This window comes from Mustelus asterias, chromosome 15, assembly GCF_964213995.1.
Source record: "Mustelus asterias chromosome 15, sMusAst1.hap1.1, whole genome shotgun sequence".
Classification (NCBI taxonomy): domain Eukaryota; kingdom Metazoa; phylum Chordata; class Chondrichthyes; order Carcharhiniformes; family Triakidae; genus Mustelus; species Mustelus asterias.
The window spans coordinates 103081672-103106613 of record NC_135815.1 but is presented as its reverse complement, the minus strand read 5'-3'; the positions used below and the strand labels follow the sequence as shown (position 1 = coordinate 103106613).

At 45.6% G+C, this 24942-nt stretch overlaps 1 protein-coding gene across 3 annotated transcripts; it reads right to left on the bottom strand.

Moving 5' to 3' along the window:
- Nucleotides 1–1609: 1609 nt before the first annotated feature.
- Nucleotides 1610–18446, bottom strand: stx11a (syntaxin 11a). Of its 3 annotated transcripts, XM_078230618.1 has the most exons (4): nt 17980–18446; nt 17801–17829; nt 14957–15109; nt 1610–3554 (listed from the first exon to the last, which is right to left on the bottom strand). In XM_078230618.1, exon 4 carries the CDS (start codon nt 3547–3549, stop codon nt 2692–2694), a length of 858 nt encoding a protein of 285 aa, XP_078086744.1. In that variant the 5' UTR covers nt 3550–3554; nt 14957–15109; nt 17801–17829; nt 17980–18446; the 3' UTR covers nt 1610–2691. The 3 variants fall into 3 exon arrangements, with proteins under 3 accessions (XP_078086744.1, XP_078086743.1, XP_078086745.1); XM_078230617.1 differs by lacking the exons at nt 14957–15109; nt 17801–17829; nt 17980–18446 and adding an exon at nt 9121–9456; XM_078230619.1 differs by lacking the exons at nt 14957–15109; nt 17801–17829; nt 17980–18446 and adding an exon at nt 5724–5793.
- Between the last annotated feature and the right edge of the window lie 6496 nt (nt 18447–24942).

Here is a 24942-nt window from a genome sequence, read left to right as displayed (position 1 = left end):
TTCTTCCATTGATGTGGAGATGCCGGCGTTGGACTGGGGTGAACACAGTAAGAAGTCTCACAACACCAGGTTAAAGTCCAACAGGTTTATTTGGTAGCAAATACCATAAGCTTTCGGAGCGCTGCTCCTTCGTCAGATGGAGTGGAAATGTGCTCTCAAACAGTGCACAGAGACACAGAAATTAAGTTACAGAATACTAATTAGAATGCGAATCCCCACAACCAGCCAGGTCCTAAAGGTAGAGACAATGTGGGTGGAGGGAGCATTAAACACAGGTTAAAGAGATGTGTATTGTCTCCAGACAGAACAGCTAGTGAGATTCTGCAAGTCCAGGGGGCAAGCTGTGGGAGAAGCTTCGGCATCTTCTCTGGAGCCTTCAACATGTCATTGATGAAGACGAACATCTCGCCAAGGCCATCCCCACACCCCCACTTCTTGCCTTCAAACAACCACGCAACCTCAAACAGACCATTGTCCGCAGCAAACTACCCAGCCTTCAGGAGAACAGTGACCACGACACCACACAACCCTGCCACAGCAACCTCTGCAAGATGGTTCTATCTTCTGCAAGCAGCGTGGGTTTCCTCCGGGTGCTCCGGTTTCCTCCCACAGTCCAAAGATGTGCGGGTTAGGTTGATTGGCCAGGTTAAAAATTGTCCCTTAGAGTCCTGGGATGCGTAGGTTAGAGGGATTAGCGGGTAAAATATGTGGGGGTAGGGCCTGGGTGGGATTGTGGTCGGTGCAGACTCGATGGGCCGAATGGCCTCCTTCTGCACTGTAGGGTTTCTATGTTTCTATGTTTCTATGTGCCGGATCATCGACACGGATGCCATCATCTCACGTGAGAACACCATCTACCAGGTACACGGTACCTACTCTTGCAACTCGGCCAACATTGTCTACCTGATACGCTGCAGGAAAGGATGTCCCGAGGCATGGTACATTGGGGAAACCATGCAGACGCTACGACAACGGATGAATGAACACCGCTCGACAATCACCAGGCAAGACTGTTCTCTTCCTGTGGGGGAGCACTTCAGCAGTCACGGGCATTCAGCCTTGGATCTTCAGGTAAGCGTTCTCCAAGGCGGCCTTCACGACACACGACAGCGCAGAGTCGCTGAGCAGAAACTGATAGCCAAGTTCTGCACACATGAGGACGGCCTAAACCGGGATGTTGAATTTATGTCACATTATCAGTAACCCCCACAGCTTGCCCCCTGGACTTGCAGAATCTCACTAGCTGTTCTGTCTGGAGACAATACACATCTCTTTAACCTGTGTTTAATGCTTCCTCTACCCACATTGTCTGTACCTTTAGGACCTGGCTGGCTGTGGCGATTCGCATTCTAATTAGTATTCTGTAACTTGATTTCTGTGTCTCTGTGCACTGTTTGAGAGCACATTTCCACTCCATCTGACGAAGGAGCAGCGCTCCGAAAGCTTATGGTATTTGCTACCAAATAAACCTGTTGGACTTTAACCTGGTGTTGTGAGACTTCTTACTGTGTTCTTCCCTTGAGCCAGTGTCTAATCCAATTTACTACCTCCCCATGTATACCCAGCGACTGAACCTTCCTAACTAACCTCCCATGAGGGACCTTGTCAAAGGCCTTGCTGAAATCCAGGTAGACAACATCCACCGCCTTCCCTTCATCCACTTTCCTGGTAACCTCCTCGAAAAACTCTAATAGATTGGTCAAACATGACCTACCACGCACAAAGCCATGTTGACTCTCCCTAATAAGTCCCTGTCTATCCAAATATTTGTAGATCCTATCCCTTATCCCACATCACTTATTCTATTTACCCATTACACTACAAGAATCACTGGACTCCTGTATTCTTACTGGCTGTGGGAACCAGCACTTTTGGTTGACTTGCTGCCTTGTATTCTGCGGGTCTGGAGGTGAAAATACAGGGAGTGGATGAACAATCCAAATGCCCCACCATACAGCCTTTTGTTCCCTCTTCCCCCCCAAACCCACTCCCCCTTAAACCAAAACAGGGAATGGAAGGTTCAGCGGGAAGTTTAAAAATTGTGAGGCATTTGGAGACACAACCTGAAGTAAACGGAAGCATGAGAAACTCTTGGTATAAACAATGCAACCACCACCTCAGCTATGATGAGAAGGTCCAGTCTTTATGGAGCTCAAAGCATCATTAATAAAATTCAGGAGTTCAGCAGTTCCAGGAGAGAGCTTAGCACCAGCTTCTTGGATTAACGGGGGATGGACAGTAAACATCAACCTTGTCATCAACCCTACAATCCAAGAACGGAAGAAACATTGTCACGTCAATCAAAGAAAGATTTTCTATCAGATGTATTCATGAAGTTTAGTCCAGAAAGGAGACAAGCAACTCCAGGTTTGTAATCCAAGCTTGGCTTCTGGAAACTGCCAAATGACTTTTGGGGATGTGGAAAAAGATGTGGGAATGTTTGGTAGAAGAGAGAGGTCCTGAACTGTAGCTGGGGGAGGACAAAGTCAAACATTGCAGCCCAAGTCCCTCGTCCTAAAATTGGAGTGGTCATTGGCACATAAAAAAAAGCTACAAAGAGATAACATCATGGTTAAAATCAGGATGTTTTATGCAGCAGCTAATGTCAAAACATTTATTTCGGGAGGAGAGTAACTGTGGTTTCACATGATGAAAGAACGATCAGGTCCACATGGGGGTTGGATTGTTGCATCAGGGGCAGCAACAGTAACAGCAGAATATCTGTCGACATATGTTGTTCCTCTTGTGTTCCACTGCCTTCTTCAGCTGGATCTTGGCCTCACCTACATAGTCTTGAACATTCTGCACATTTACCTCAATGTTGTTGAGTGTCTCTGACTGTTCCTCCACCAACAATGCCATCTGCAGGAACAAGTCGTGAATCTCGCGGACTCGGCACTCCAGCTTCAGCAGCTCCCGGTGTCGCTGCTCAATTTCCGACAGTGCAGTCCGTGCGCCACGTACCTCACTCAGCAGGTTCCCAGAGAACACATCCCACTTACCCTGCTCTATCATGTCCTCCATCTCGTTACTGGAAATGTCCTTCCCCATGATCTCAAGTTGTCGCTGGATCCGGGTCTTGCAGTTTTCCCGCTGTTTCATCTCCTCTTTGTTGTATTCTAACATGGCGTCGTAGAAATTATTCAAGAGAGCAAAGTGCTGAGCCTGGGCTATACGGACGATGGCAGCATTGGGTCCGTGAGTATTCGTTATCTCTTCGATGTAATTTTTCAGGTCCTGCAGCCTCCGGTGAAGCTTCTCACCCCGGCTTTTTATGTCTTTAGCAATAGAATTTGAGTCTCGCTTGATGCTGCTGAGACGTCGCATTGAGGTGAGGAAGCGAGTGTTCTGCTTTCCCAGGCGTTTGATGTCCACTTTCAGACGGCCATTCTCCTCCCGGATCTGCTGCACTTCCTTGTAAAGCATCTGCAAAATGAAGTCACATTCAAACACCAAGCTTTCCTGAGGGTTATCCACCTCATCGTGTGCCTCTGTTTGCAGCTGATAAGATTTTGAATATTCTACCAATTCTTCAAGTCTGTCCTTCATTGTTTCTGAAAGAGCGCACAAAAAAAATCAAGATCAGTAAAACAAAATGACACCATCAAAAATAAACTAGTAACTCCAATGAACCTTAAGAAGTGCATTTACAATATTCAATCAGTAACTGTGGCCAAGTGGTTCATGGCCTGAACAGCTCGGTCAGACACAGGACTGAACAATCTAAATTAAACAGCAGTCAACAGCCTCTGCAGCTAGGCCTGATGGGAATTCAGATCCCTCAGTCTGGACCAGTTCATCGGCATGGGTGTGCTCCAAGTCTTTTTGCTAATAAAAGCCTATTTGTTCTTGTATACAAACTAGTCTTTGCTCGCTTGATGGTGCATCACAAACTGAAACGCAAACAGGTCAAAAGCGAAAAAGGGCAAGTCTGGACTTGTCCGGGAAAGAGATGCTCAAACCTGACCCAATAAAGACAGTGTTTGTGTATTCCTCAGTTTCAGCTGGGCTATCTGGCACCTCAGATTCCCGCCATTACTTTATATGGAAAGGGGCTACTTGCACATTGTGAACCTGAGGATGGACACCTGGCGGGGCACTTTCTTCTATACATGGAATGAGCAATCCCATTGGGTGCTGCAACCCCCTACCAGGTAACCACATTGGTTGGAAGCTAGCGAATCTTCCAGAAGAGCAGGAAGAGGAGGATAAGAAGGCACATGTGGAGGTCACCCCCAGCGAAGACTGTGTTTGCAGCAGAGACGCAGCGAGGAAGCAGCAAAGTCTCGAGAACAACCTTCGCCACATGGAAGACCCTGAGTTCGGAACTCAATGAAGACCCAAGACCAAGACCTGGTGGAACGAGCCTGGCCACTTCAATCTCATGGGTAGTATCTAGGTCTCAGATAAATTAAGATAGAGTTGTTTATTTGAGTTAAAAGAGTGTTGTAAGAAGTTTAGTACCAAAAGTATTTTAATAAAGACAAAGTTTATTTAAGTATAATCACAAATCGACTCTGGTCCTTTGTCTCATGAGGAAGGGCACCTGGCTAAATAGGTTTGAGTGCAAACTGGTCAAAGTGTCTAATTTCCAGACAACATAACAAATAGGAAAATTAGCATTTATATCGCGCCTTTCTATCCTGAGGCCTGGCTGCAGAGGCTGCTATTTAATTTAGATTGTCTAATTCTGTATCTCAGGGTGTTTCACAAAAGTGAAGCGGTTTTGAAAGTCAGACACTGGTCTATAGAAAGAACATGACAGCAAGATCTCAAAAGCAATATTAATATCAATGACTAATTTATTTTAAGGATGTTAGTTGATAGATAAATATTGGTTGGGACCACACAGAGTACTCTTCAGCCCCCCTTCGAACACACCCCTGAGATCCCCCAAGAGGGATAATAGGACTTTGGTTTAAAGTCTCATCAGGGAGGTGACACCTCTGACAGTGCAGCACTCCCTCAGTACTGTCGATAAGCTGTGGCAGTGCAAAGACATTGGGCTCCCTGCCATAATTACCAGCCCTCCCACCAACAGGTCTGGAAGAATCAGCCCAGCAGGCACATTTTCAGGTCCAATTTACTGGTTAATCCCACAGAGGAAATTTTCAGCAGCTTCCTGCTCTAAAGGTGAGTTTAGGAATGGCATTTGTCCTATCCTCTCTGCTTAAGATGTCAATTTGCACGAATACCTTGTCAGATATGAAGCTCTCCCTGGGACTATGACTCTGTGCACAGTTTGAGAACCTTGCCTTTCTATTTTCCATGCGGGATTACAGCTGCGCTCCAGAGAGCTGTCACATTCCCTGTTATATTTCCAATAACCTGAGTGAGGCAAGTCTATCCGGAAATGATGTAACTCTCATTGCCTCCTCATTTACAAATGCGGTGCACAATATGATTCAGAAATGTAAAAAAGTGCCTCATAAAGTGAGGGCATTGCAAGCCAAGATTAATCGAACAAGCGTGCTGCAATTTGTCTCACAGACTCAGGTTCAAACATGCACCAGGTAACTCAGATCAGGGCTGGAGAGAGAAGAGAAAGAGAGAGAGGGAGAGAGAAGAGAAAGAGAGGGAGAGAGAGAGCGAGGGGGAGGGGTTGGGGGGAGGAGAGAATGGGGAAGATATAGAGTAACTTCTCTCCCGCTCTCCGGACAAGTATCAAGGTTCTCAACACTGAACCCACCCATCACCTTTCAGCTCCCCAAGTGATCACTTACATTCTGTTGGGAGAACCTCGCTGAGAGATGGTCTCTTGCACTTTAGGTAAATCTGAAGATGAGAATTCAACTGCATTCCAATTGTGTAAATGGATTAAAATCAGTACAGGTCAGGAACATCACTGAGTGATACTTTACAGCTTCTCTGCCAATCTCCCTGTCGAGACTCCACAATTAAGCCTGAAATGTACAATGAACCACTGGTTCCGCCCTGCCTGCTTCTGTCAACACAGATTCAACCCAAGCTTAAGCAAACAATGGGGTTACTCAAACTATTTATAAACACCTGCAGTTTGTGGAAAGTGTGTGTCCTTTAAGAAAATCCTCCTGAAATTTCTATTTGTTGTTTGAAATGTTATTCAATGGCAGCAATATTTTTAACAACATTTTAGCAACTGTGCATTTTATCAAATCTAATCCAGGAAGTTTCAAACGTCATAAATTGTCCACATTCACCAAATTCATCTCACTGGATTCATTGACTCTGGAAAAACTGGCAGACTGCTCCACGCAACCGGGACAAAAACTTCCCCAGTCTGATGTTACATCATCAGAGGGTCGTGGGGGCCTGGAATGTGTTGCCGGGCAAGGTGGTGGAGGCGGACACACTGGGAACGTTTAAGACTTATCTAGACAGCTATATGAACGGAGTGGGAATGGAGGGTTACAAAAGAGTGGTCTAGTTTGGACCAGGGAGCAGCGCGGGCTAATTGTTCCTTGTTTCTCGTTTCACGGCTTCATTCTATGATCATCTTGCTGGTGCCAGTACAGAGCGAGACTGCGGATAGTTGGGAACCTGTCTCGGGGGCAGGGAATTCATATGGTGTTCGTGGAAGTGGAAATGACTAGGGTTGGGAAGCATTTTCCGATCAGGGCCAGTGTGATCTCCTGGACTCGTTTCGATCGCCTCAGGGGGTCGGAGAGGAATTTCCCAGATTTTTTTTTTCCCCATATTGGCCCTGGGGTTTTTCACTCTGGGTTTTCGCCTCTCCCTGGAGATCACATGTTCTGGAATGGGGGGGTGGGGGTGAGTTAATAGGTTGTGATGAACAAAGCATCGTAGCTGTGAGGGACAGCTCGGTGGATAGGATATTGGTATGTAGATAGGCTGGAAAATTGGGCGGGGATCCTGGATTCAGGATTCAATCCTGGACCGGGGAGCGGCGCGGGCTTGGAGGGCCGAAGGGCCTGTTCCTGTGCTGTATTGTTCTTTGTTCTTTGTTCTTTGTACATATCTTTTTTTGCAAGTTGCACATATCCTTTAACCAACTGTACATCTAGTTCCCTGGCTGGAAACCACTGACATCTGAGGAAACAGGAGAGACTCTCTGTACGGTTGCAATCAGCAAGTTCAGGGGGTGAATAAGAGAAGAGGGATTCCACAAAGCTGCATTCAATCTGGAAGCACAAATTTCAGAATAACTCACTGATCAACGTCTCTCTCAGTCGGATCTGCGACCTGCTGTACCCATACACACACACAGATAAATCCAATGCTAACTACATCAACAAAATCTTCACCCAAGTGTCCAAGATTCTAGTGGGAACTGCACAACAATGGGAGGATGGACTGGTGATTACTTCTGGTTAATAACAGGAACAATTTCAGAGAGATTACGTCCCTGTTTGGATATTACAGCTTTCCCAATTGTAATTATTTCGAGAGTGCCTTTGAGTTGTAAACCTTCTCTAAACTCAGACAGAAAACCATGTTCCCACAGCTGCCAATCCCGGGTCAGTTTGGTGTAATTGGTAACCTCTGAGCCAGAACCACATTCCAAGGAGCTGAGCCCATTCTCCGAACTGACACTGACTGTGGGTCAGCACTGGGAATACCACATTGTTGGAGTGTTAGTGTTTAGGGAGTGCCACACTGTCAGAGGCCAGTACTTAAGGGGTGCTGCACTGGTGGAGGGTCAGTACTGAGCGAGTGCTGCACTGTCACAGAGGTATGATCGAGGGAGTGCTACACTGCTGCATATGGCAGCAGTTGATGAGAGATTAAACCGAGCCTTTTTGTTCAGACGTTTGTTTTAAAGTTTATTTATTAGTCACAGTAGGCTTACATTAACACCGCAATGAAGTTACTGTGAAAATCCCCGAGTCGCCACACTCCGACACCTGTTCAGGTACATCGAGGGAGAACTTAGCATGGTCAATGCACCTAACCAGCAAATCTTTTGGACTGTGGGAGGAAACCGGAGCACCCGGAGGAAACCCGTGCAGATATGGGGAAACGTGCAGACAGTGACCCAAGCCGGGAATTAAATCCAGGTCCCTGGCGCTGTGAGGTAAAAGTGCTAACCACTGTGCCAACGTGCTGCCCAAGCTGCAAAAGATTCTAGAATGTTCCACTTCTTCAACCAATACCAAAAACAGATGATATGGTATTTTTGGGACTTGCCGCATCCAGATTGGCTGCCCTGTTTCCACATACAGCAAGACTACACTTCAAAAGTACTTTGTTAGCTCTGGGGCATTCATATGCTGTGTTATAAAGGCAAATCTTTCTTTTCTATTATCCCGTTTTCCAGGGAGTCAGGAAAAGGTGTCTGTGTGATTGACCACCACCATTGCAGGAACAATGCAGCGTGTGCAGAAAGGCTTCCTGTCCTGGAACAGAAGGACTGGCCGAATCTCCCTCTCCCTATCAGCCATTAATACAGAGCATTCAGTTGGGACACACGACAGCTTTACAAGGAAGAGCTTGGAAATGAGAAAGAAATAATTATGGAAAAGATAAGAGTCTCTTTAAATGTTCATCTGGCGATGGGGCATTAAAGAATGACTAAAAACATCGAGTGACTGTAGGAAACAATTATCAATCAAACTACTGGATCTTTGATGAATGGGAAAACAACCATCTCTTAGTCACACATCATCCTGACTTAGATATTCCCAGCATTTTATTCTCAATACTGCATAAATCTCTTGGAATTCCCTATCTAACACTATTAACCATAGAATCCCCAATCCAGAAAGAAGCCATTCAGCCCATCAAGTCTGCACTGACTCACTGAAAGAGCATCTTACCCAGGCCCATCCTGTAACCCCATCTATTTACCACGGTTAATCCACCGAACCTTTGGACACTAAGGCCTATTTAGCTGGACAACTGAGGTGATGCTGAAAGCTGATTCACTGGGTGAGATGCACTTCACTTCTGTTAGACGCCTAAAAGCTTCTTCAACTGGTCCATTGAAACATATTTTATGCTTCAACCTTTTCAGTAATGTTGATCATATTTTGTTTTGTTTTAAAAGCCTTTTCATCACAGCAACTACCAGCCAGCAGCTAAAATTAGAGCCTATTTCTAAAGTGAAACAGCACAGCAAAAAACATACTTGCTCAATGTGAGCTACGACTGTTTTTAGAACAGGAAATGTTGGTCACTCACCAAGGCAACTCTCAGAAATAGTCCTGCTGGTGGAATGAGACAGCAAGCAGAGTTCTCGGAACAGGCTGAGTTGGGTTGTGCAGACGGGGCTTGAGGCCCTTTACACCTGCCTCCTTCTTACAGTTTGTTAAAAGCAGAGTTCTGTTTCCAGTTCAAAAATTTCCAGGCACATTTCACTCAGTTGCTGTGCAAACCGGCTGAGAGGATGACGCCAGAACCTGTACCTCTGGTCAATGTGTGATAAATGCAGCCCCTTTCTATTTGGAGTGTTTAGCTGAGGTTGAGAATAGGGCAGACAGTGGTCTTACACTCCACGCTGGACTGATGGAGGCTCCAGTCATGGTGTAGCCCAGAGTCAGACTGCTGAGCCCAGTACAGGAGGTGGTGTTATTCTACCATGTGACTACAGCATCATTCTGGGAACTGACACTGAGATAAAGAAATAGTTTCCTTTCCTGTGGGCAAGTATGATTGATTACAGAACATGTACACAGTCATATGGCAGGGGAGAGAGAGATGGCATCTAGTTCCCGGTACAACAAACTCCTATCCACAGAAAAACCTCATTCACTCAGAATTTCCCCTCTGCAGAACATCAGATGTAAGTATAGACACATTGATGACTAGTTGTTCCGTAATAATGTTTCACTTTATATCATTTAAATAATGAATTCGCAACGGAATGCCATGGGTCATTTGTGAGTTGGGGTCTCATAGTTCCTGTTGCCAATTAATTGGTAAGCCACAGAAATGTGGAAATCTCCAATGGTGGAACCCGTCACTCCTCCCTATCTCTGTCATTTACTCCTCCTAAAACCCTCTGAGATAGCTACATTGCTCTCATTCTGCTTCCTTCAGCATTCCCAATTTTAATCACTCCACCACTGGCAGTCATGCTTGATGTCAAACATCTGAACTCTGGAATTCCTTCCTGAAGCTCTCCACTTCTCTTTCCACCTGTAAGATCCTCCTTAAAACCCATCTCTTTGTGCAGATGTTTGGTCACATGCCCTACCCTCTCCTGACGTGATTGTTGTAAAGCAGAGGTGGATTCCCCTCCTCTGAGAATTGACACCGAAACACACAAAGGTGAGTACGTTACCCTATAATCTGTAAAAAGTGTGAGAGAAGTGGTACGACCTGCTCTTCAGCAATTTCTAGTGGTTAAATACAAAATCAATCCCTGACACTCTCTAAAATCAACATGTAACAATTTATTTATCTAACAGTGAGCAAATTAACTAAACTATTAACAAACCAAATAAATTGCTTCTAATTATTAACTATTCCCAGATAAACACGACTCTAATGGTACGCTGTTCAAATAAATACAATTCCCACTCATTAACAAAAATAGAATTTAGTCACTCTCAAAATGACAAAGAACAAGAACAAAGAAAATTACAGCACAGGAGCAGGCCCTTCAGCCCTCCAAGCCTGCACCGACCATGCTGCCCGACTGAACTAAAACACTCTACCCTTTCAGGGACCATATCCCTCTATTCCCATCCTATTCATGTATTTGTCCAGACGCTCCTTAAAAGTCACTACCGTTTCTGTTTCCACTATCTCCCCCGGCAACGAGCTCCAGGCACCCACTACTCTCTGTGTAAAAAATCTGCCTCGTTCATCTCCTTTAAAACTTGCCCCTCACACCTTAAACCTGTGTCCCCAAGTAATTGACTCTTCCATCCTGGGAAAAAGCTTCTGACTATCCACTCTGTCCATGCCCCTCATAATCTGGTAGACTTCTATCAGGTTGCCCCTCAACCTCCGTCGTTTCAGTGAGAACAAACCAAGTTTCTCCAGCCTCTCCTCATAGCTAATGCCCTCCATACCAGGCAACATCCTGGTAAATCTTTTCTGTACCCTCCCCAAAGCCTCCACATCCTTCTGGTAGTGTGGCAACTAGAATTGAACACTATATTCCAAGTGCGGCCTAACTAAGGTTCTATAAAGCTGCAACATAGAACATAGAACATAGAAGAGTACAGCACAGAACAGGCCCTTCGGCCCACGATGTTGTGCCGAACTTTATCTGAAACCAAGATCAAGCTATCCCACTCCCTATCATCCTGGTGTGCTCCATGTGCCTATCCAATAACCGCTTAAATGTTCCTAAAGTGTCTGACTCCACTATCACTGCAGGCAGTCCATTCCACACCCCAACCACTCTCTGCGTAAAGAACCTACATCTGATATCCTTCCTATATCTCCCACCATGAACCCTATAGTTATGCCCCCTTGTAATAGCTCCATCCACCCGAGGAAATAGTCTTTGAACGTTCACTCTATCTATCCCCTTCATCATTTTATAAACCTCTATTAAGCCTCCCCTCAGCCTCCTCCGCTCCAGAGAGAACAGCCCTAGCTCCCTCAACCTTTCCTCATAAGACCTACCCTCCAAACCAGGCAGCATCCTGGTAAATCTCCTCTGCACTCTTTCCAGCGCTTCCACATCCTTCTTATAGTGAGGTGACCAGAACTGCACACAATATTCCAAATGTGGTCTCATCAAGGTCCTGTACAGTTGCAGCATAACCCCACGGCTCTTAAACTCCAACCCCCTGTTAATAAAGACGTGCTGGTTCAGTGCATTGACCCGAACAGGCGCCGGAGTGTGGCGACTGGAGGAATTTCACAGTAACTTCATTGCAGTGTTAATGTGAGCCTTACTTGTGATTAATAAAAATACTTTAACTTTAACTTTACTTTAAAAAGCACCACCTTTCAATGGGACTGCGCAATGCTTCCCTCCCTGCCGAGCATTTTATAATTTCACAAACACCAAATTCTAACTTCCTAACTCCCAATCTACAATTACTCTCCCCAACTTCGCAACAGTGACCCAGTGCCAGAATCTGGTAACATTCTTGGGTTCACTTGAGATGTTTTCCAACATTAAAGGTGCCATATAAATATAAATATAAGTTGTTTTCACAGCTGTTTGTTCTTTTCATCGCTGAAGTGATTGACCAAGAATAATTTTGGCGTGGCCTGAGGCATTAGCACCTCCTATGGCTGGATTGTTCATTCCGGTGGGATTTTCCCCATTCCGCTGCAGTGAATGGAGACTTGGCCGGGTCCCAAATTCTCCGATCTCGCTGCAGCGGGAGCGTGGTGCGAACAGCCGGTAAGATTGCACCCAATAGCTGGATGAGGAAGGGACATCAATGTAAAGCTTTTTAAAGCTTATCTATTGCCAGTTATCTTCAATAACTTGGGCTATCGGCATCAATGGCAAGATCAGCATTTATTGCCCATCCTAGTTTCCCTTGAGAAGCCGACTCAGAATCTTTTTAAACAGCTGCAGTCCATGTGTTGAGGCGAACTCCCAGAGTGTTCAGGGAACAGAGCTGAGAAATATTCCCGCAAGTAGAGGTACCACGAGATCATTGGAGCCAAAGGACAAAATGGCTGGGGGTGGGGGTTGGATGAGAGGGGGTGGTGATCATTACAGTAACAGAAAAATCAGCAAAGCAGTCAGAGGGAATACCGGAGGGAGTATCAGATGGAGTTATAGAGAGGCACAGGTAAGTAACAGTGAAGGAAAAAGAAACACAGGGAAGGAATAACAGAGAGAGAGTAACAGAGAGATACTCAGGGTTGAGGTCATGTTGCATGCAGACACTGGGGTGTAACCGTACCATCTCAGAGGTCAATGACCTTGTATCGGGAGCCCTGAAACATAATGAACAAATGGATAATTACAGTAGGATTTGTAATTTGTTTGGCACATTTTGGAGCCGTGGTGACAGGGACACACACTAGGCTTTCCCTAAGAATAACAGACAAGTCCTTCAAGATAGAGGGAAGGGAGAGAGGTGAGCAGTACAGATTAACACTTGAGGGGCACAAGTTCTCTTTAGTCGACATCCTAGCTGTGAAATGTGAATGCAGAATGTTGGCCACTGAGCTTTGGTTGGTTTTGACAAAATACATCAATTAGATCCAATATAATTTAATATCCATATTCTCCAAATGTAGCTCCCATTAATTGGTTACAAATCAGTTACAGAATCCAGGCCACCCCCATGATGATAAATAGTACAAACCTTTGGAGGGAAGACATTAAGATGGATTGAGTAAAAGATTACACATTTAAGAGTGAAGATGTTTTACACTGATGCGCTATCAATTAGGCAAAAGACTACTTGTGTGCCAATGCAACTGTAGGCTTTTATTCATTACAGAACCAGGAGCACATCCCAACAGGTAACCGACCTGAACTGAACAAGGGGGAGGAAACAGCCACCTTTATACTAGGTGACAAGGGGAGGCGCCGGCAGGGGATGTGTCCAGGCATGACAAACACAACAATGGTGGTCCAGGCAGGACAAAGGCACAACTGAAGTCCACCACATACATATTGAAGCAATATTAGCAAAAGTCCAATTGATATGCTGTTAATGAGGTTCAGAGGGTATTTCAATATGTGGGGCTTTGGATAAATGTCCTGCCTGCTGTAAATCAGAGTGATGCCTTGTCCACTCCATGTTGAATTAAGAATGATGATAGTGGGAGCTGTAGGATTTGTCACATTAGGGAAGTTTCACAGGACTGCGAGAATAAGGGCATAAAGATTTGAAGAAAAGGTGAAGGCTTTTCCAGTCAAAGACAATCCACTTCAGATCCTTGTCTAATCAGTCCATGTTGGATAGTGTGCTTGTTAGGATGTAGCGTAGAACTGGCTGTTTAATTTAAACTTAAGTTGGAAGAGACTGGAGGAGTGCATCCTCAAGATGAAGGGTTTATCTTATTAAGAAAGGTTAAGCAGGTTGGGCCTAAACTCATTGGAGTTTAGAAGAATGAGATGATCTTATTGAAACATACAAGATCCTGAGGGGACTGGATTGGATGGGAAAGCAGAGGATGTTTCCTCTTGTGGGGAACAAAAACTAGGGAACAGTGCTTAAGATTAAGAGGTCTCCTTGTAAGACAGAGATGAGGTTTTTTTTTCAGTAGTCTGTGGAATTTTCTTCCCCAGAAGCAATGGAGGCTGGATCAAGGCAGAGTTAAATTGGTTTTAATCAACAAGGGAGTGACTGGTTTTGGGGGGAAAATGGATAAAGGCAAAACACGGCAGATGCTGGAATCTGAAACAAAAACAGAAAATGCCTGAAAATCTCAGCAGGTCTGACAGATTCTGTGGAGAGAGAATAGAGCCAATGTTTTGCTTCAGGGTGATTTCTCCACAGATGCTGTCAGACCTGCTGAGAAGGAATGTGGAGTTGAGGCCATAACCAAATCAGCCATGATCTTACCAATTATGAAGTAAGCTCAAAGGGCTGAATGGTCTTCTCCTGTTCCGAAATCCAAAGAATAGTCTGCCATTACTCCCTATCCATGGACAGTTTTGTGAGGTACAGGAATGCATCCAAACCATTCTGTGGCAATTCTGTTGGTCTCTGCTTGGAGCTAGAGAGGAGGATCCCTGTGGATCTAGATGGTTCGCTGACTGAAGTTGGCCTCTATAACATTTCAATGTGAATTGCTTGTTTTTTTGTCAGTGGCAGAGTTGTTGTGCTGTGTCCCACATTTGCCTCTTTTTCTTGCACCCTCACACACATTGCCAGCAACGTTAGTGAGCCCCTCTCCAGCCTGCCAACACTGGGGGCATGAGGAAAGAGGAATTATAAAAACCACATCACTTTCCACCACTTCTGATCAGCTATTTGAGTTCTCGAGATACACAACCAATCCGCATATTTTCTATCTTTGAAAGTCAAACACAAAATATTCTCACACTGGGGAGGATATAATGATATAACTTCTCCAAACACCCTGCTCAGACACAGAATGCGCACTCGATTATGTTCAGTGATTCATTAAATACCTTGGTAACCGAAACATACAGGGGCCAGACTCAGAGGTTGAGTTACAGTCACGACAACAATCTCAATTACAGGCAATCTCTCCACTCAGGTGTTTTCATGGGGAACCTGTGGGGAGTGCTGTGGGGTGATCGTCTGATGAGAATGATAAGACTCTAGAGGAAATAAAACAAGTGTTAGTCTGTGGGGAGATCACCAGCTGCGATCTGATTTAATAAAGCAGTTATTATGCTGGACTAAAGCAGAGAAACGAATCTTTTGGAGCAGGTGCATTTAACCAGACGTGGGGAAATGTGAGGTTAACCAGTTTCGATCTGAAAAATGCAATTGGATTATTTTAATTACCATGAGGTGGAGATGCGGGTGTTGGACTGGGGTGGGCACAGTAAGAAGCCTCACAACACCAGGTTAAAGTACAACAGGTTTATTTGGAATCACGAGCTTTCGGAGCACTGCTCCTTCATCGGGTGAGTGGAGAGTTGGGTTCACAAACACGGCATATATAGACAGAGACACAATTGCAAGATAATGGTTGGAATGCGAGTCTTAACAGGTACAGACAATGCGAATGCAGAGAGGGATAATCACAGATTAAAGAGATGTGAATTGTCTCAAGCCAGGACAGTTAGTAGGATTACTAACTTTCTAATTTACTAATTTTACCAACTGTCCTGGTTTGAGACAATTCACACTTCTTTAATCTGTGATTATCCCTCTTTCCACTCGCACTGTCTGTACCTGTAAAGACTTGATTACCTGAAAAGACTCGCATTCCAACCAATTTTCTTGCAATTGTGTCTCTGTCTATATATGCCGTGTTTGTGAACCCAACTCGCCACTCACCTGAGGAAGGAGCAGCGCTCTGAAAGCTCGTGATTCCAAATAAACCTATTGGACTTTAACCTGAAGTTGTGAGACTTCTTACTATTATTCTAATAGTGAGAGATTTGGGTCTGTGAATCAGCAGAGATCTGAGTGTGGGACTATGTAAATCACATACAGCTAGCTGACTGGTACAAAAAGTAATTTTAAAAAGGCCAATGGTGGGAGCAGTTCTCAATTCCTCCTTGATCCTCCTCGCTAATCACAATCCAAACTTTGTCCTATCTTCATTTCAATTAGTCAGGATCTGGATGCTCCTCAGCCAGTGAAGGAAGATGATGAAGAGACCAGTATTCAATTTATTGTCCTGGATTTACACATGATTGAAACAAGGAACACCAGGGCAGGGGAAATGGAAAGCACAGGAGCTAGCCTCGAGGGGGAGGTTAAACATTGATTCTGCTCGAGTCAGATGAGGACTTGAGTGGGCCAGGCTACAAAGGAAGACTATTGGGCATTCACCACAAAATTCTCACTGCACTGGGAAACCTATTGGAAAGCTGGTATACAATGTCACTGAGAAGTCCAACCATAAACTGGTACAGGATTTTAGAGCCCATCCTTTCCAATATGAAATGGGTGGTCACATCACCTTTTGAACCCACAGTGAAGGAGTAGTTGATGACTGAGCTCATGTAATGAGTGGTTAAGTACCTATGGAATGAACTACAAACAATTGCTTCTCCATCAACAACTTTGTGGGTTGAAAAGCTGGATAATAAATACCAGCCTGACTACGACATCCACATCTCTGGGCTGGCACGGTGGCACAGTGGTTGGCACTGCTGCCTCACAGTGCCAGGGACCAGGGTTCAATTCCAGCTCCGGGTCACTGTCTGTGTGGAGTTTGCATGTTCTCCCCATGTCTGCATGGGTTTCCTCCGGGTGCTCCAGTTTCCTCCCACACTCCAGAGATGTGCGGGTTAGGTTGATTGGCCATGCTAAATTGACCGTAGTGTCAGGGGAGTACATAGAACATAGAACATAGAAGAGTACAGCACAGAACAGGCCCTTCGGCCCACGATGTTGTGCCGAGCTTTATCTGAAACCAAGATCAAGCTATCCCACTCCCTATCATCCTGGTGTGCTCCATGTGCCTATCCAATAACCGCTTAAATGTTCCTAAAGTGTCTGACTCCACTAAACTGCAGGCAGTCCATTCCACACCCCAACCACTCTCTGCGTAAAGAACCTACCTCTGATATCCTTCCTATATCTCCCACCATGAACCCTATAGTTATGCCCCCTTGTAATAGCTCCATCCACCCGAGGAAATAGTCTTTGAACGTTCACTCTATCTATCCCCTTCATCATTTTATAAACCTCTATTAAGCCTCCCCTCAGCCTCCTCCGCTCCAGAGAGAACAGCCCCAGCTCCCTCAACCTTTCCTCATAAGACCTACCCTCCAAACCAGGCAGCATCCTGGTAAATCTCCTCTGCACTCTTTCCAGCGCTTCCACATCCTTCTTATAGTGAGGTGACCAGAACTGCACACAATATTCCAAATGTGGTCTCACCAAGGTCCTGTACAGTTGCAGCATAACCCCACGGCTCTTAAACTCAAACCCCCTGTTAATAAAAGCTAACACACTATAGGCCTTCTTCACAGCTCTATCCACTTGAGTGGCAACCTTTAGAGATCTGTGGATATGAACCCCAAGATCTCTCTGTTCCTCCATAGTCTTCAGAACCCTACCTTTGACCCTGTAATCCACATTTAAATTAGTCCTACCAAAATGAATCACCTCAGCAAGGTAAATATGTGGGGTTACAGGAATAGGGCCTGGGTGGGATTGTGGTTGGTGCAGACTCGATGGGCTGAATGGCCTCCTTCTGCACTGCAGGGTTTCAATGATCTCCAGAATACATTTTTCTAAAGAGCAGAAACAAAAGCTGGTGTATGAAAAATAAATAGTGAAACTGTGAGATAATTAGGTTACTAAATCAATGCAATAGTACTCACAGATCCTGTGCCTTGAGGAGTGCAGAATTCTGTTAACAGAGCAGAGAGAAATAGTTTAAGTCACATCTTCCACCGAAATACAGTTTCTCCACTTATAATCAGTAAATGCCGTGAGTCACCGACTGTGTGTGTCGGAGTATCTACTGATCCGCTCCCTGTAGTAAACATCACTCACTTACCTCGCACTGGGCTCCAGAAAGACAAGACAGAAAGAATTTTCCTGGAGCAAATAATAAGACTGGGATTTGTCTGCTTGCTTAGTTCATTCTGTCTGGACAGAGTGGGTTCAGTGCTGTCTGGCTGTTGAAAGGAGGCAGATTCAGACATGTTGAGAATGCTGTCTACACAAACATACCACTCAGCCAATGGAGCTAGCTTTTATAAAGTACTTCAATCCAAGGTGTGTACAGTCGTAGCGATTGCCCATTCCTGTGGCCTGACAGCTGAAGAACTTACGAGATCATTTCAGAGCAGAATGAAATGCAGAGTGAGGGACTGGAGTTACTGTAGGCGAGACCAAGTGAGGCAGAAGGTTTTCTTCCCTTCAGGACATTTGTCAAACTGTTGAATTTTCTGGCAGCTCTCAATGGTATTTTTCTTCTTTTGCCAATAAATAAATCGTCAGATTGATTGAATTTAATTTCTCAAGTTGCACAACGAGACAAGTTCTAAGTTGTTAATCCAGTTTCAATGCCCCTGGGCTCTTGTTTCCTGTCATACAGAAGCTAGGTGTTACCAATGGCCCAAGTGGTTCCCCATGAAGGCTCCAGCATGAGATAATGAATGAATGATGAAAGGGCGGCACGGTGGCACAGTGGTTGGCACTGCTGCCTCACAGCACCAGGGACCCATGTTAAATTTCTGGCTTGGGTGACTGTGTGGAGTTTGCATGTTCTCCCTGTGTCTGTGTGGGTTTCCTCTGAGTACTCCAGTTTCCTCCCACAGATGTGCAGGGTGGGTGGATTTGCCATGCTAAATTGCCCCTTAGTGTCAGGGGGACTAGCTAGGGTAAATGCATGGGGTTTTGGGTGTGATTGTTGTCAGTGCAGACTCAATGGGCTGAATGGCCTCCTTCTGCACTGTAGGATTCTATGATTCTGAATCAGTTTTGGCATCAAAACTGAGTAAGACTCTGTAATACAGATGATGCTCACTGACAGGTATCAGCCTTGGCATAGTTGGTAGCATTCTTGCCTCTGGATCAGAAAGTTGTGGGTTCAAATCCCCCTCCTGAAACCTGAGCACAAGATATACGATGATACACCAGTGCAGTACTGAGGGAGCTCTGCACTGTCAGAAGTGCTGTCTTCCAGCTGAGACATTCAAAAATTGTCCCACTCAGGTGGACATAAAAGACCCCCTGGCACTATTTCAAAGGGCATGCGGTTTATCCACGCATTCTGACCTATATTTATCATTCCAACCAACATAATTTAAAGATTATCTAGTCATTGTCACATTACTGTTGTGGGATCTTACTCTGCTGCATTTCCTACTTTACAACAGTAACTACATTTCAAGAGTACTTAATTTGGCTCTAAAACACATAAGAATGTCTTGGTGCTGTGTAAGTTGCTGCATAAATAAATATTTCTTGTTTGCGTGTTGGAGCCTCAGTTGGCCATGTATAAACAACAACAACATGGAAGTATCGAAAGCAAGCACAAGTGTGGCACATATAACCAGGAGTCCCAATTTGATACATTTATTCCTCTAATTTTATAATGTTCTAAAACTCCATCCCCTCCCTCATTTGTTAGCACATGAGATGAGGAAATAAACACAAATCAGACAGACCAGTTATATCTGTTGGGACTTTAATGTTCTTGGTTTCTCTTTGAATGCTAAGATTGTATAAACAGTGCAGAGCTGTTCGGTTTGGCCATCTGATTATCAAGCCTATCACACGGTTTCTCTTGGTTCCGAATTACAACTCCAGGCAAAACACCTTGACCAGAGAGAGAGAGAGACTGAGTTTATGCTCTCCACCTTCCAGTCTCAATCATTATCAATTCATTCCATTTCAAGGGTTGGGCATTGTACAACCCTTCCCCAAACACACTCGCAATAACAAGCTGGACTTTATGTTTCCTAATAAAGGAATTAGAAATATTCACGGAAACATTGCTCAATATCTGAGACAATTTCCTGGGTTCTCATATTTAAAACAGGAACTTATTGGAACCAAAGATTCTTATCTTCATTGAGATATCAATCTCAGTCATTAGGATGCAGAATGACTGTCTGATCAGGACAGAATGTTCTGAAATTGTTTCTTTGTTACAAAATAGCTGAGGTAACTTTGAAATGTTTGTTTTACCATGTGGTGAATGCAGACTTTCAAACATGCATTTACAGAACTCTTATTTTGACCTTTGATGTGGCACCTTCTGGAAATCTAAGTACAGCACATCCACGGGTTCCCCTTTAACCATGTTAGAACATAGAACATAGAAAGCCACAGCACAAACAGGCCCTTCGGCCCACAAGTTGCGCCGATCACATCCCCACCTCTAGGCCTATCTATAGCCCTCAATCCCATTAAATCCCATGTACTCATCCAGAAGTCTCTTAAAAGACCCCAACGAGTTTGCCTCCACCACCACCGACGTCAGCCGATTCCACTCACCCACCACCCTCTGAGTGAAAAACTTACCCCTGACATCCCCCCTGTACCTACCCCCCAGCACCTTAAACCTGTGTCCTCTCGTAGCAACCATTTCAGCCCTTGGAAATAGCCTCTGAGAGTCCACCCTATCCAGACCCCTCAACATCTTGTAAACCTCTATCAGGTCACCTCTCATCCTTCGTCTCTCCAGGGAGAAGAGACCAAGCTCCCTCAACCTATCCTCATAAGGCATGCCCCCCAATCCAGGCAACATCCTTGTAAATCTCCTCTGCACCCCTTCAATGGCTTCAACATCTTTCCTGTAATGAGGTGACCAGAACTGCGCGCAGTACTCCAAGTGGGGTCTAACCAGGGTCCTATAAAGCTGCAGCATTATCTCCCGACTCCTAAACTCAATCCCTCGATTAATGAAGGCTAGTACGCCATACGCCTTCTTGACCGCATCCTCCACCTGCGAGGCCGATTTAAGAGTCCTATGGACCCGGACCCCAAGGTCCTTCTGATCCTCTACACTGCTAAGAATGGTACCCTTCATTTTATACTGCTGCTCCATCCCATTGGATCTGCCAAAATGGATCACCACACACTTATCCGGGTTGAAGTCCATCTGCCACTTCTCCGCCCAGTCTTGCATTCTATCTATGTCTCGCTGCAACTTCTGACATCCCTCCAAACTATCCACAACACCACCTACCTTGGTGTCGTCAGCAAACTTACCAACCCATCCCTCCACTTCCTCATCCAGGTCATTTATGAAAATGACAAACAGCAAGGGTCCCAGAACAGATCCCTGGGGCACTCCACTGGTCACTGACCTCCATGCAGAGAAAGACCCCTCCACAGCCACTCTCTGCCTTCTGCAGGCAAGCCAGTTCTGGATCCACAAGGCAACAGCCCCTTGGATCCCATGCCCTCTCACTTTCTCAAGAAGTCTTGCATGGGGGACCTTATCGAACGCTTTGCTGAAGTCCATATAGACCACATCCACCGCTCTTCCTTCGTCAATGTGCTTGGTCACATTTTCAAAGAACTCAACCAGGCTCGTAAGGCACGACCTGCCCCTGACAAAGCCGTGCTGACTACTTTTGATCATACTAAACTTCTCTAGATGATCATAAATCCTGTCTCTCAGGATCCTCTCCATCAACTTACCAACCACTGAGGTTAGACTCACCGGTCGGTAATTTCCCGGGCTGTCCCTGTTCCCTTTCTTGAATATAGGGACCACATCTGCAATCCTCCAATCCTCCGGAACCTCTCCCGTCTCCATCGACGATGCAAAGATCATCGCCAAAGGCTCCGCAATCTCCTCCCTCGCCTCCCACAGTAACCTGGGGTACATCCCATCCGGTCCCGGCGACTTACCAACCTTGATGCCATTCAATAGTTCCAACACATCCTCTTTCTTTATGTCCACATGCTCGATCCTTTCTGTCCTCCGCAATCCAGCAGTACAACCACCCAGATCCCTTTCCACCGTGAATACCGAGGTAAAGTATTCATTAAGCACCTCTGCCATTTCTAACGGTTCCGCACAAACTTTTCCCCCTTCACCTTTTAAGGGTCCTATGCCTTCACATCTCATCCTTTTACTCTTGACATATTTGTAGAAAGCCTTGGGATTCTCCTTAATCTTACCCGCCAAGGTCTTCTCATGACCCCTTCTCGCTCTCCTAATTTCCTTCTTAAGCTCCTTCCTACATCGCGTATACTCCTCTAAATCCTTAACACCTCCTAGCTCTCTGAACCTTCTGTACGCCTCTCTTTTCTTATTTACCAGGTTCATCACAACCTTCGTGCACCACGGTTCCCGTACCCTACCAACACCCCCCTGTCTCATCGGAACGTTGTCATGCAGAGCTCCAGACAAACATTCCTTGAAAATCCTCCACTTTCCTTCGGTACTTTTCCCCAAGAATGCCTCCTTCCAATTTACCCGTCTAATTTCCTCCCTGATGACACTGTATTTCCCTTTACTCCAGAGAAACACTTTCCTAGCCTGCCTGACCCTATCTCTTTCCAATGCTATCGTGAAGGAGATAGAATTATGATCGCTATCCCCAAGATGCTCACCCACCGAGAGATCCTCCACCTGTCCAGGTTCATTAGCCAGCACCAGATCAAGAACAGCCTCTCCTCTAGTAGGCTTATCCACATACTGTGTCAGGAAACTCTCCTGGACACACCTAACAAACTCCTCTCCATCCAAACCCCTAGCCCTAGGGATATTCCAATCTATGTTTGGGAAATTAAAATCTCCCATCACGACAACTCTGTTATTCCTACATCTCTCCAGGATCTGTTTCCCCATCTGCTCCTCAACATCTCTGTTACTATTGGGCGGCCTATAGAAAACACCCAGCAAAGTTACCGACCCCTTCCTGTTCCTAACCTCCACCCACAGAGATTCCGTAGTCAGTCCCTCCACGGCGTCCACCTTCTCTACAGCCGTGACACTATCCCTGATCAACAGTGCCACTCCCCCCCCTCTCTTGCCTCCCTCCCTGTCCTTCCTGAAACATCTAAAACCCGGCACCTGAAGCACCCAGTCCTGTCCCTGAGACATCCAAGTCTCCGTAATGGCCACCACATCACAATTCGAAGCAGCAATCCACGCTCCAAGCTCATCCACTTTATTCACTACACTCCTGGCATTAAAATAGACACATCTCAGACCTTCAGCCTGAGCACTTCCCTTCTCCCTCACTCGTCTAACCTCCCTCTTACCCTGTCTACATTCCTTATCTATTTGCGAGCTAACCTCCTCGCTCTCAGTCCCCTCATTTCGATTCCCTCCCCCCAACCTTTCTAGTTTAAAGTCTCACCAGTAGCCTTAGCCAACCTTCCCGCCAGGATATTGGTCCCCCTGGGATTCAAGTGCCACCCGTCTTTTTTAAACAGGTCACACCTGCCCCTAAAGAGGTCCCAATGATCCAAGTACCCAAATCCTTGTCCCTTGCTCCAGTCCCTCAGCCACGCATTAATTCTCCACCGATTCCTGTTCTCACTCTCCCGCGGCACAGGCAGCAATCCCGAGATTACTACCTTTGCATTCCTCTTTCTCAGCTGTCTACCCAACTCCCTATATTCTCTTTTCATGACCCCTTCCCTCTTCCTACCTATGTCAGCAGTACCTATATGCATCACGACCTTGGGCTCCTCTCCCTCCCCCTTCAGGATTTCTGGGACTCGACCAGAGACATCCCGGACCCCTGCACCAGGGAGACAAACCACCATCCGAGAGTCCCGTCTGTGTCCGCAAAAACGCCTATCTGACCCTCTCACCGTAGAGTCCCCAATTAGCACTACCCTCCTTTCCTTACCCCTTTGCACTACTGGGCCAGGCTCAGCTCCAGAGACACTGCCACCGCTGCTTCCCCCAGGTACTTGGTTGGTACTTTCTCAAAGAACTCCAATAAATAAATCAAATCTAATTTTCCCTTCACAAAGCCATGCTGACGCTGCCTTTTTGCTTTGATATTTAATAAATGCCCCACGATAACTTCCTTCATAATCAATCCCAGCAATTTCCCTACGACAGATGTTATGCCAATTGGCCTGTAGTTTCCTGCTTTCTGTCTCCATCTTTTATTGAATATTGGAGTCGGGTTTGCTATTTTTCAATCTGATGGAACTTTTCCAGAATGCAGGGAATTTAATGCATCCACTCTCTCAGCAGCCTTTCACCTCCTGGTTCGTAATTATTTCTGGGATGTTATTTGTATCCTCGACAGTAAAGACAGATGCAAATATATTTTCAATTCTTCCATTATTTCCTTATTTTCCATTCTTCCCCATTTTCACTCTCTAGAAGACCAACATTCGCTTTCATTATTCTTTTCCTTTTTAAATTCTTAAAGAAGTTCTAACTATCTGCTTTTATATTTCTAGCTAAGTTTCTCCCTCCTTATTAATCTTTCAGTCATTATTTGCTGTACTTTATATTCTGTCCACTTTTCTGACCTGTCACTCAAGTTTGCAGAATTGTAAGCATTTTCTTGCTGTTTGAAACTGGTCAGAATTCTCCAGCTTCACCCGTGGCTGGGATTCTCCAGTCCTGTTGCTGTGAATCGAGATTTGGCTCAGTGCCAAATTTTCCGTTCCCACTGGTAACGGTGACAGGGCGAATGAGGCTGGAGAATTCTGGGCACCAGCTTTAATTTCTTTAACTAACAGCGGACAAGATGGGCTGAATGGCCTCCCTCTGTGCTGTAACGTTTCCATGGTTCTATGGGAGAGGGAAAGTGCGATTGGAAGAGCAGTGAACGTTGGCAGCTATGAATATGTGGCAATGGAGAGAGGGAGGGGGAGACTGTGGGTTGCACGGGGCCATGATCCCCCCATCGCTCTCTCGCCACTTCCCCCGCCTTTCACTCCACTTATCTCCAGCTCTGCCCTGTTTCCCCCAACAACATTCCCCCCATACTCTTCCTGTTTCCCCCTGATCTCTCCCTGTTTCCCCAGCTCTCTCCACACTTCCGATCCCTCTCACCACTCCCCCCATCGCACCCCC

Bases quoted from the DNA above. Each gene is read 5' to 3' on its own strand.
- stx11a (XM_078230618.1), bottom strand. From the start codon at position 3,549: ATGAAGGACAGACTTGAAGAATTGGTAGAATATTCAAAATCTTATCAG.